Source organism: Gadus macrocephalus, chromosome 16, assembly GCF_031168955.1.
Source record: "Gadus macrocephalus chromosome 16, ASM3116895v1".
In the NCBI taxonomy this organism is placed as follows: domain Eukaryota; kingdom Metazoa; phylum Chordata; class Actinopteri; order Gadiformes; family Gadidae; genus Gadus; species Gadus macrocephalus.
The window spans coordinates 20,884,877-20,898,438 of record NC_082397.1 but is presented as its reverse complement, the minus strand read 5'-3'; the positions used below and the strand labels follow the sequence as shown (position 1 = coordinate 20,898,438).

The following is a 13,562-nucleotide window of genomic DNA, read 5'->3' as shown; positions in this document are numbered from 1 at the left end:
CCAATAGTAGCAACTGTGTGACACAATAATTTCTACAAATGACACTGCACTCCAGGCACCCTGCACCTTCAAGGTACCAGACATTGCACTCGTCCAGGGCTGCAGGCCACAAGCCGAGCCTGGACATGGGGTGAGAAAAGAGATTCAAAGAAATGGGAGAATGACATTGTTGAAAGCTACAAGCTTGTCGATAAAAACAAAAGGGAATAAGGGACACGTCCCTCTTAGGACCCCGACACATCCTATCATTGTGATTTATACGTCAAATCAATATTCTACCACAGGATGCCACACTGGGGAGAGCAAAAACCAGACTTGTTACGAGTCTGTCCCAGTGGACTTGCCACTGGATGCCACCACTGCTGAAGCACTTTCTCAAAGGATGCAGAGTCACACCTCACCGCTGAAGTGCGAGGACCCTGGGAGCCTGTGAACAACAGAATACGAAGCGACTAATGGTTCATTAACCATCAGCGCTATCATCCATGTGGCCTCGAGTGGAGATGAGGAGAGGGCAATGCGTGTGTACGTGTACATGTATGTGGGGGGTTGATTATATGTGTGTTGGGGGTAGGGGGGGTTACGGGTGTGCGTTTCTCTGAACCAGTGTGCTGGATTGCTGATTGCTTTTACTAGGGTCCCAGAGAGATCCCTTGGACACATTTTATTACTTCTTTGTGATTCAGTGCTCATTGAGCTCGGCGTAACAAGCAGAAGGTAGAAGGTTTGCTATTATTTTAACATCATCTGTTGCTCTAACATTAAGCTAGAATGTGTTCTTGACTCATGTTGATTTTAAGAGCTACAGATGTCTTAAGAATACAGAGGTAAAATCCCCTTTAGTGTTCTGGAGTCATGATAAAAACATGACATAATACACTTAATTGTCACGAGGGTTTTTTGTGTGTCCGTGTTGCCATGAAGGAGATCTCGTGATTGCGTTCTCAACCTGTACTCACTGATTGCTCAAACCCAGCCCACAAATCCAATCAGTCTGACTGGGGCCAAGTGAGGCTGCTCAAACCATCGTCCAGACACACACCATATTGGATTTGGGGAAGAACATACAGTATGCCTCCCATGATAATGGTCAGCTTCCTATACAGTGTGTCTATTTATTATGACTGTGTATTTGTCCTTTCAGCAGTTGCTTACAAAAATGGCCCGGATTTGCCTCTTCCATTCAGTGTGATGAACTATATCTTGTCTGTGAATAATAGCTACTATAGCTCCACTATAAACCATAAAATACAAAAAGGCGACACACACATCCATTGCTCAAATCCGCAGTATGTCGGTTGCTACCACAATGGCAGTAACAACAAAAAAGATGGATCAGATATAGTATTTGGATTTTATTTTTCAATTGAGTCTCTGACCCTCATTTATTCTTACTGCACTTTAGTCTTGTGTCTTGTGGCTTTATTGTGCAAATCTGACACAGAGAAGATGCTGGGAAGCCAGACTGTGCCACCCTCTGTGACATTTAAACAAGTGGCACAACGGAATAGTGACACAAATATTTTGAGTATGCCAAAAAGGAAATGTCATCATAATAATGGGAGACAGTGGACCACAATCACACACACGTACACACATTAACACTTGAATGCACACTTGCACACACACACACACACACACACACACACACACACACACACACACACACACACACACACACACACACACACACACACGCATGCATTTAGTATACAGTATATGCTAAATGTCAACACTATTTATTGCATGACTAGACACACAAAGCCTGAAAGTTCACAGTCGCCAACACACACACACACACGCAAACACAAACCCAGAGAGTGGTGGCATGGTGCTAGATATTCCTGTTGATGCCATGCCAATGGTATGCTCTATCGACCATTTCTCCCATGACTGAGAACTGAATCTCCACACTCCCCAACTAGAAAGGACATACAAACTACACACAGACATACATGTAGACACGCAAGCATGCATGCACACACACGCGTACACACGACGATAGTGGCATGGTGCTAAATATTCCTGTTGATGCCATGCCAATGGTGTACGCCATAATCCATTTCTCACATGACTGAACACTGGAACTCCACATCCAAACTAGAAAGGACATACAAACTCCACACGCACAAACGCATGCACACATTCACACACACACACACACACACACACACACACACACACACACACACACACACACACACACACACACACACACACACACACACACACATGCGGGCACGCACGCATGCCCACACAAACACACACGCATGCACACACATGCACATACACACAGACAGATCAACACAGAAACATGCACACTCATACAGGCACACACACACACACACACAGACGCATGCAAGCACACACACACACACACACACACACACACACACACACACACACACACACACACACACACACACACACACACACACACACACACACACACACACACACACACACACAGAAATAATACAGTAGGTGTGTAGGCAGGCACACATACAGCTATCTTTGGTTGAAACTGGATGTTGTACTGAGAATAACATTTAATGTCTTTGGGCCAACAAATGCCTTTGTCAATGTTTGTGATTTCACTGAATTGAGGCTACATTGACTTTTTGAAACTGACTGCTATAGTGACTTTCTGCTGCAACATTTTGTAAATATAAAATAAAGAAATAAAAACAATATTGATGTGGTTGTTTTTTACAAAATGAAGGTCAACAAAATGTAATGAATTAGTATTAAGGATGCGATAATTTACATCCAGAGACAAAGGTAAACACATGGATTTGGTTACATAAAAAAGTTAAAATGCCAGAAAGGCACTCATGCATTCTTCGGTTGTTGGATAACTAAAAATGTTTAGGGACAATGGCTTCTCATCAAAATCAGGCTGTGACACACACACTCATGCACACGCACACTCACTAGGCAGTGTGTCCTCAGAAGAGCCAACATCAAAGGAGACAGCAGGCCAATGCTCACGCACTCTCCCTTACTCTCTCTCTCTCTCTGTCTCTCCCTCTCTCTCCCCTCTATCTCTCTCACTGTCTGTCTCTTCCTCTCTTCCCCCTCTCTCTCTCTCTGTCTCTCCCCCTTCTATCGCTCTGCCTCAATTTCTCTCTCCCTCTATCTTTCTCTCCCTCCCTCATTTTCTCTCACTCTCTATCTCTCTCTCTCTCTCTCTCTCTCTCTCTCTCTCTCTCTATTTATCTCTCTCTCTCTCTCTCTCACTCAGGGTTGCATAAGAGAGGCGAACAAGACCTGTGCTGGGATGATCAAGCCCTGCCCTGATGCCAGAGAGCGAGAGAGAGAGCGAGAGAGAGAGAGAGAGAGAGAGAGAGAGAGAGAGAGAGAGAGAGAGAGAGAGAGAGAGAGAGAGAGAGAGAATAAGAGAGAGGGAGAGCAAGAGGGGAGGAGAGAGAAAACATGATACATAAGCTTAGCTTACAGGAAATCATGCTCAGGCATTAACAGTGAGGAGGACACGTCTGCACATTATTTCAGGAAACTGAATGTGCAGCATACAACCTTATAGGTCATCTTGTATGTGTGTGTGTGTGTGTGTGTGTGTGTGTGTGTGTGTGTGTGTGTGTGTGTGTGTGTGTGTGTGTGTGTGTGTGTGTGTGTGTGTGTGTGTGTGCGTGTGTGTGCGTGTGTGTGTGTGTGTGCCCTGAACGTATGCCATAGATGTGTTGTGTGCCGTAGAAGGACACATTCTCATTATATAATTTGGCAATGAAAAATAAAATAAACCCTATCCATATTGGCGCACCATTAGGCCTACAGCTTATAATTCCTTATTAATTGTGGGCATTTAGAATACTCCCACAGACACCTGTAAGGAACGACCCCCCCCCCCTCTCCCCTCTGGTTCATATGCTGATAAAACCCTTAAAGGCCATGTCCCCTTTTAATGGTTGAGCTAATGGGGCTGCTCCATTGGGCTAGCTGTGGCTACACCACATCTATCGCATGAAATGTATCATAGAACTGTATATTCTAACCAGAGGCAGATAGAAAGGCTTAGGCAGACATTAAGTTTGTTGCGCCATTAACCTTCATATGAGAGAAAACAGTGGTCCCACGAAGATACCTCTTGACTTGTCCACCACAGAGCATGATGACCGATGGCTTTTCTTTTTTTCCCTCTCTCCTCAGTTCTCGCAATAGGCCTTACGGTGTAGCTGGGAGCGTAGACGCACGATAACGCTCCCGAATTCGTGACTTGAATACATGGTTATCAGCCGTGACGCGCCGGTTACGCACCGTAGCTTTACTGTTTTAGCTTGGACTTGTTCTCGGCTCACCTTGAGACAGCTAGACAGACGGCCATCACACCAGCCGCACGTTTCTCCTCCCTGCCCATAATAACACTCGGTGGCTCACCACGCGCCTTTTCTCTTTAAATCAGTGGCAAAAAAAACGCACGCCAGGTGAGTCCTTGGGAGTAAATGGAATGGCTTGAATCACAGTTCTGAAAGAGCTCTTTCGCTCCCCTATCATCAATACAAATAATTCAAGCGGCGCCAGACTTTGCCGGAGGGGGGGAGACGCGCTCGGGTTTCGCTCACAGCCCGCCAAGCTGGAGAACAACACAGAGGGAAATAGGGACAGGGAGATTCTGATAGGAACGAGGACACTGAGCGCTCAGTGCGCGTATGCATGTGGATAAATCAGCTGGTGCGTGTCTATGCAACTGACACACAGAAGATCGAATGGACCCCGCGCGCGGCTCACACCGTCTCCACCCTCCGCCTCGACACGGACCATAAGTCCAGGGCCAGCATCTCCCCGCTCCGCGTTGTTGTCAGGAGGACCGACTGGCGGAGAGCCGCTGCGGCTCACAGCCATCTGATGCTGCGCGCACCCCCCCAAGATTTGGGTTCAACGACCGGGCGCCAGAGGAAACGCACGGCCAGACCCCGGCCACGGACAACTACACTGAATGAGATATCTATGTAGATGTCACGTTAAAAGCTGACACGTTCCCAATTCCGTCTGGCCACCATCGGGCATGCTCGCCTCCTGTCCGATTCACCACGTTGGAGTTTGAATGAGGGGTCCGGCCGACATCAACGCAAACAACTCCCACATTCTTTTTTCTTTCGAGATGCCAGACAATGTTTCATTCCTCAGGAATCGCACGGACCTGGGACAGGGGAGCGGAGGGGGGAGACTGCTGGGACCGGTGGGGGCAGCGCGCCCGGCTTGGGCCATCACGCTTCTGGCCAGCGTGTTGATCTTTACAACCGTCGTCGATGTCCTGGGCAACTCGCTGGTCATTATCAGTGTGTTTAGGAACCGGAAGCTCAGGAATTCTGGTAGGTAGACCAAACCATTACAATTGATAAACAGTTTTATTTTGGATGTTATCAATTTGTGTCCTTATCTATGTGTGTGTGTGTGTGTGTGTGTGTGTGTGTGTGTGTGTGTGTGTGTGTGTGTGTGTGTGTGTGTGTGTGTGTGTGTGTGCGTGTGCGTGCGTGTGTTTGCGTAACGACCCACAATTTTTCACAAAAAAGGACAAGTTTATTCATGGTGCGATATGTTTTTAAATCCACAGCTGTCATGACATTATGAAGGACATTATAAGATGGGTGATCTGGAGGGTTACCAGGACCCCAGATCAAATCCATCGCTGCAGGAAGAAGCTGTGATGTTTCCATATTTTGGCGCCACGCTTCTTTTGAATCAGTGAAGCGTCCTATTCACAATCATTAGCGCTCCGTCACGTGCACGTGGACTGGAGGATATTATGTGTGAATGAAACACTTGAATGGACGTTTTTTATTCAAAGTGTCTATCACGCGCTCGCAGTAGAATCATTATGCACGAAGGGGGATTAGTGGATGAATGTGCGTGCATGCTGCAGATCAGATATGGAAAACAGCTGTCTTGGCATGATTGATTGGTTTCAGTTTACAGTAGGACTATTTTGGTCGGACTCAGTTTCCGAGGATCATAGTCTATGATCTACCGGAAAACAACAACATTGATATTGTCAATTCTCACCTGTCCCATATAGGCGTTTGCGCGCGGCTGTGAGTGCGTGTGCACGCGCGTGTGTGTGCGTGCGTGTGTGTGTATGTTTTTGTGAGTGTGCGTTTACGAGCGTGCGTGCGCTCCGCGTTATACCGACGCGGGGGATTTCAAATGCATTCCCCAGTGTAAGCCAAAATAATAAGAAAAGGCAAGCAAGACCCCGGTCGTGTCAACAGTTTGACTTTAGTTCCACAACATGCCCCAAAGACAAAGTATACAGGCCTATATGTAAAAAAAAAAGTCTGTTCCTCTTTTTTTGATATTCCTTTGATTATAATTTTCTAGTTCATGGTTTGTTTTATTATGTCCCAGTGTACTCGGATAGTATGGGAAACACACGGCCTTTTAAAATATTTCTCCATTTGGAGGAATGTCGAATAGCGTGACATGCGGGCAGTTATTTCCAGGCAGGTCCATCTGCTTTTTCAATTTAAAGCCCTGTTTGATATACCGAAGCCCGCCGGGCAATGCGGATAGCGCAGAGCCCTGCAGCTCTCTCCTTCCCGGTTGCGTGGTCCTCTAAAGGCGCTCGTTAAGCTGTCCTCCTGATCAACCAATGCGCTCCTCTGGTTTTTACGCGCCCACAGAGGCGCCATCCTGATACTTGCAGCCTAAGATACGGCTTGGTGACACCAGCACACATCAAACCCCCTACACTGTAAACGTTCTTGCATGCATATGTACACATCCTAAACACAGACGTGCTTCCGATGTTGATGTAGGCTATACCATTTGGCAGTTATTGTGTCCTTTACCACATGTATTGCCTAAATTACAATATTTTCAGCAAGGATACGTTAAATCAGTATGGTATTACGATATATGGGTAAGTAGTCCTATGTTGAGAAACGCTGTGAACCTTCCTTGTGGCAGGAATGCCAAATGGCAGAAATGTCATCCGAAGGGGTTTCAGAACAAAAGTTCACGCCTCCGGCAGTTATCTGGAAGCAGGCACACCTACACCATCTTGTTAAAAGCCTTCTCCCTCAAAGTTAAATGCCTCATACATATAAACAAGAATTGATTAGCCTGCCTCTCTCACTTGCACGGCCTTGTCCAAAAAAAACGAAAAAGACCAAAGTAAAATCCACAAAGAGTGTAAAAGTACAGCTTGAAGTAGTTTTACACTCTTGAAGGGTGCTTAGTTGGAAGTTTTGTACTCATGCTTTCACCTTTACCTCTGGACATTAGCAATGATCTACTCTAAGAAATGTGTTCATAGGCTCTTCTTTCCTCTCCTCTCGTTGCTTATTTTCTCACTCTCCTCCTCTCCTTTCTCTTCTTCCCCCTCCTCCCAGTCTTCTCCCCTCCACTCCTTTTCATATTCTCTCTCAACTCCTCGCCTATTCTCTCACTCTGCTTTCCTTTCCTCTCCCCTCTTCTCTCCCCTCTCCTCTAATCTCCTCTCCTTTCCTTAAGGTCCCCTCTCGCTGCCTTTTCTCTCTCCTTCTCTCTTCCTCCTACTCTCCTCCTCTTCCCCTTCCGCTCCCCTCCTGTCCTTTGCTCCCCCCCTCCTCTCCTTTCCTGTACTCGCATCCACCTCCAGCTCCCTCTCCCCCCTCCTCTCCTCTCCTGTACTTTCCTCCACATTCTTCTCCCCCCTCTCCCCCCTCTTCTCCTCTCCTCTCCTGCACTCTCCTCCACCTCCCTCTCCCCCCTCCTCTACCGTCCTCTCCTGTACTCTCCTCCTCCACCTCCCTCTCCCCCCCATCCCCTCCCTTCCTCTCCATACAGTGCATAGAGAATCCTCTGTGTTGTGAATATGTCAGGGCATGTGCAGGTGGGTACTCAGATGTTCAAATGCCACGCCTCCATTAAGATCAGCACCCCTCCCCCCACCCACACAACCAACCCCATGAAGCACCTCCAATATCCACACCGGCACTCAAAGCCTGTTATGTTTCACTGTCAACGCGGGCGAGCATCTCACGTTCTCATCGGGTCTCTTCCTGCGCATGTTTAGTATTGTCACGTTTCCTCTGCCTGTTGCTTTTCTGCTACGTCCACAGAATGGATAATAACAATTTGAGAGTGTGTGTGTGTGTGTGTGTGTGTGTGTGTGGTGGTGGGGGGGGGGGGGGGGGGGGGGCGAGTGTAGGGGGTGTGTGGGAGTGGGTGGGGGGGGGTGTGTGTGTGTGGGTGGGTGTGAGTGTACATGTGTGTTTGTCTGTGTATGTGTGTATGTATGTGTGTGTGTGTGTGTGTGTGTGTGTGTGTGTGTGTGTGTGTGTGTGTGTGGTGGTGGTGTGGGGGGGGGGGGGGGCGAGTGTAGGGGGTGTGTGGGAGTGGGTGGGGGGGGGGGGGGTGTGTGGGTGGGTGTGAGTGTACATGTGTGTGTGTGTGTGTGTGTGTGTGTGTGTGTGTGTGTGTGTGTGTGTATGTGTGTGTGTGTGTGTGTGTGTGTGTGTGTGTGTGTGTGTGTGTGTGTGTGTGTGTGTGTGTGTGTGTGTGTGTGGTGGGGGGGGGGGGGGGGGGGGGCGAGTGTAGGGGGTGTGTGGGAGTGGGTGGGGGGGGGTGTGTGTGTGTGGGTGGGTGTGAGTGTACATGTGTGTTTGTCTGTGTATGTGTGTATGTATGTGTGTGTGTGTGTGTGTGTGTGTGTGTGTGTGTGTGTGTGTGTGTGTGCACATGTGCGGATATGTGATTGTATTTCTATATGAGTACAAGTTTCTGTCAAAGTGTGTGTTTGTGTGTGTGTGTGTGTGTGTGTGTGTGTGTGTGTGTGTGTGTGTGTGTGTGTGTGTGTGTGTTTCTGGATATAGAGTGGAGGTGTTGATAATTGGATGGGAATGGGGCTCTGCTCTTCGGAGATGGAAAGTGGAGCAATGCAGTAGGGTTGGGCGATCGGCTCTATTTCCATGTTGCCCAATCGTGGTAATCCTAGATTGCCAATATAAGATCCGATCGACAGGGCGGGTTGGGAGGAGGGGGGGGGGGGGGGGGGGGGGGTTAAGTCAACTGCAAGCTGTATGATAAAGTAACTTGGTTAAACAAAAAAGTGAAAATTTTAGCTAAAAGAATAAAAAGTCAAAAAAATATTGACTAGCAATGTCTCCTATCAAACAGTGACTCCCAATTCAAATCTTTAAAATCACAATCCAAATCATAAACTCACTGATTACTAATCTTATGTCCTGCACAGTAACGTTTTGGTTAGCTGACATTTGGAGAATGGAGATGCAGGGGGCCAAATCCATGGAAGAGACGGCAAACCCAACATATTCTGATTAAAGGGGCTGATAGGGTGGCCATTATGCTCCCCCAGAAACATCTTGAAATGCACAGTAGGGGGCAGATTGTAAAAATGTGATATTACTCTTCAAACAGAGCGCACGTAGACTCCATCTAAATGGAGCTCTCCGCCTCCGGCCAATTATCTAACCACTCCCTGAAAATTGAGTGACTGATATATTAAAGGAGACATATTACGGTGTTTTCCCAACAAGTAAACATAGTATTTGAGTTCCAGATAACATGTTTTTGAAGCTGTTTGCTGGAAACAACTTTTAGGAAAAAAATATCGTCTACCGCTATTCTCCTCTGTTTCAGTCCCTTCAGAATGTGCTGTTTCTGGTTTCTGTAGCTTTAATGCAAATGAGCTGCTGCCATTGACCAATGAGCTGTCAGACTGAACCACAGCATGGAGGAGAAGGGATTGTTGCCGTTTGCTGACTCCTGGAGCTCTATATCTCTATAATATAATATAACATAATAATAATAATAATAATAATATTATACACGGGTATTTATATAATCTATCTTATATCACGGCCAAAAAACTATGTGCACCTCGGATGATATTATGAATAATAAGACTGTGTCTGACGTCTCTGGTACTTCCACAAGTAAAGACTCGTAGTGGGGGATATCTCGGCCATAGTTGAGAAGAATTGGGGGGAAGGAACTTTGGCATTGACTCTCTGAAGTCCATGAACCGCGACATGGAGAAGAAAGGATTGTACTCCGGTAACTGAGCTGCCTGACTGCCTCCGAGCTCCCCGCGCCGGACCTGCTGGCCGCCGTCCGGCAGCAGTCCGGCAGTGTACACCGGGAGCTGAACTGGCGCCGAGGCTAGGTGGCAGCTCCAGCGGACTAGTAGCTCCGGCGGACGAGTAGCTCCGGCTGGGGTAGCTCGCCGGCAGTCCGGCAGCTCAGCTCCGGGAGTAAAATCCCTTTCTACTCCATGTCTCCTCCTCCCGACTTCCTTCGGCGGCAGCTCCGGCGGGGTGAGCTCGGCGCCAGAGAAAGGGATTGCACTCCCGGAGCTTAGCTGCAGGGCTAGCGCCGAGTTCCCCCCCCCCCCCCCCCCCCCCCCCCCCCCCCCCCCCCGGAGCTGCTCGTCCGCTGATCCACAAAATATTAGCGATGCTCTGATTTGAGGGGAGTTGGGAAGTGGGAGGTAATATTCAAATGTGCCCCCTTCCTACGTAGGAGGGGGCGCCGAAACTGACTCGCTCGTTTCGTAGCTGGAGGCGGGCTGCTTCCAGAAATGCGTATCTCACTCAAAAAATCATGTGCAGACTTATTTCAAAGTTTGTAAGCGTGTGGGAGCACCATCTACCCACAACAACACCCCAAATCCCAGGAAAAGTGCTGTTTTCATAATATGTCCCCTTTAAAGGAAACGTGCACAAGACGTGTTGGTCTGGGAATGCATTGCAATCAAACGCATCTACATATTAATATTTTGAAGGAGGCAGAGTGCTATTCAGGCAGAGACTATATGGATTCTGTTTTAAGAGTAAGTTCTGATGAAAAACTAGTTCAAACTGCCCTTACATCAGCGTAGGCAAAACTAATCGGCGATCATCCCTTCAATTGCAAATTGGCACAAATCTACATGCAGGTACTTGCATGGGACTGCAGAACACTCGCTTCTCTACCGCAAAGCTAGGGGTGCTCACCCACTGGTACGGGACGCACACTGACCTATCGTAGATGGAATATAGAGGGCCAGCCAAGAATGAATATCAGAGGAAAGAATCTGAGGAGAGTTCTCGTTCACGTTGCTTTTAGATACCAAAGCAGAACAAGAGACCGTGATTGAGCACAATTTTCTCCTTTTTCAGGATGGTCAGGATGTTAATCTCACCCGTTTATATTTCCTTTTATCATTTCAGTCTCTGTTGGCATTCGCATTGCAAACTTCAATAACAAATCTCCCCGCCTAGAGTGGAAAGGGGTCTAGTGGTCTAGTGGACCAGCGGTCGATTGGTTGAGTGGGTGATTGGTCAGGGAGTTTGATTCCAACCGGAGGGTTCCGGGACTAACCCGAACGTTGTTGTGATCTTGAGTAAGGGGACATCCTGTATGGAGTTGTCTCTCACACGATGCTCACTCTAGCCGTCTGCATGTCCCCCCCCCCCTCTCTCTCTCTCTCGTTCTCTCACTCCCTCTCTCCCTCTCCTCCCTCTCTCTCTCTCTCTCTCTCTTCTCTCTCTCTCTCTCTCTCTCATTTCCAAATTCTAAATCGAAAAAGCTTTGTTGGCATGAGAACCAAACGTGAACATTATCAAATCAGGTGAAAGATTAGGAAGTTAAAATATAAAAGGTTAACTTTCGTACATAATAAATAGAATATTAAATACTAAATACATAAAAGTCAAAGCAGCGTATGCAGCAAGTATGCATAAAAAGTACAGTATCTCCTATAAACAGATAAATTAAAGACACACTGTCCATACATAACATTTACATTCAAGACATTTGTCAGACGCTTTTATCCAAAGTGACAATAAGTACATTTGTCAGAAGAAGAGAAACAACAATTGTGTGGCGACTCCTACCCCCCGGGGAGTCTGGGTATTCGCGATGTTGTTTGGGGAAAAGGGGTTTTAGTGCCTTTGGTGTTGTGTCCGGTTGAATGTAACTTATGTGTTGTGGGGTGTCGTTTATTGTGTGAAGTGTCGGCAACCGTTACCCGGAGTCGCATGTCCGTTGGCCGGGTGTGCGGTGCACTGTGTGTTGTGTGACATTGTTCAAATAAAGGTTCTGCTGTCGTGCGGTGTATGAGACGCGGAATTACCTTAAGACCTGACTCTGTGTCCTTCTTGGCCGACGCTACAATATATCGCCGTCGGTTCAGTAAAGATATTCATAGAAACAAGTGACAAGCACTTACAATTGCAAGGTTAACCCATTACCCGTAGCCCGTACACAAGAAATATAGATAGGATAAGATACTACACAATGCTAAGTACTATTTTTAAGTGCTTGAACGTACAACATACAATAGGCCCTATCTTGCACCAAGCGCAATTGACTTTCTACAACGACGCATGTATTGTTGCTAGTTTGCACCCGGCGCAAAGCAGATTCCCCCCCGCAGCAAACTCGCGCCACTAAACTTGCGCCCTGAGAGGCCTGTCGCTGAAAAGCAGAGGCGTGTTCCAGCGCAAATGATACATGGTGCTATCTTACAGACCGATAAAGCAGTTGCGCAACTGACCGGCAAATACCTGGTCTAAGTGCACTAGCGGATAGCGCAGTAGGTGTACCTATTTTGACCTACCATGGCGGGTCGGATCTGCAACATAAGCTTTCACACCAGTAGGCTATACACAGCACAAACATGCAAACGATTTGCCTAAGTGAAATATTATGATGATGATGTAGATTGTGGTAACATATTTTTTCCATAGGGGCTGCATGAATGAACGCTATGACATGCGTTAAAATAATAATAATAATAATAATAATAATAATAATAATAAATGTAACCGCAAGCGGATATTAACGGGGTCCGAGCAAAATTAAAAGTCAAGAACACACTAATGGAAGATATATAAATATAACCATATAATTGTCATATTTAAGGATAGATGTTCCACTTATAAACCTGAACTGCAGCTCATTCACATGTTCAAAATGTCTATTGATAAGCACACAACATCCAGAAAACTCCAAGCACACATTTCTCAAGTGAATTTAGGGCTTTCTTCAAAGCCTATACCTGAAAAATCTTTTTAAATTCTGGGGAAATTAAACATTTGTAGTCAAGAACACTAACGGAAGGAATATAAATATGACAGAGTTAATTGTGAAGGAAAAATGGTTAAGGAAGAAGCTCCCCTTAATGCCACACTGAGTCTTGGCAGATCGATTCTTGGAAACTAATGAGCCGGATTGTTGATTGCCTGATGAATTTCGGGTGCTGTTCAATGTTCTGTTTCTTAAATGAGAGGGAATGACATGTTGAGCTTGTTCATAATGCTCTAATCAGGGTTCAAACTCCCAACCAATGGATCACCAGTACACGGCATTACCCGTTGAGCCACTGACATTCCTGAACTCCAAAAAACCCCACATTCACAGGGTGAAAATGTCGATTGATAAGCACACATCTTCATGAGAACTCCAAGCACACATTTCACAAGAGAATTAAGGGCTTTCTTAAAATAGTACAGATCTGAAAATCTGCTCTGTTAATGGTATCCACCTAATGATAGCCGTATGGTAGTTATACAATAACAAAATGGTCATATAAGAAAAATGGGCTAACTGCTCCAACT

The 13,562-nt window shown here is 46.6% G+C and overlaps 1 protein-coding gene across 1 annotated transcript in view; it reads left to right on the top strand.

Moving 5' to 3' along the window:
* Nucleotides 1-4,171: 4,171 nt before the first annotated feature.
* mtnr1ba (melatonin receptor type 1Ba) overlaps nucleotides 4,172-13,562 on the top strand; it is a 56,566-nt gene continuing 47,175 nt past the window's right edge. The window contains exon 1 of the mRNA XM_060074844.1: nucleotides 4,172-5,330. Coding sequence (XP_059930827.1) covers nucleotides 5,063-5,330 — 268 coding nt within the window. The 5' untranslated portion in view covers nucleotides 4,172-5,062. The remainder of the gene's footprint in view (nucleotides 5,331-13,562) is intronic.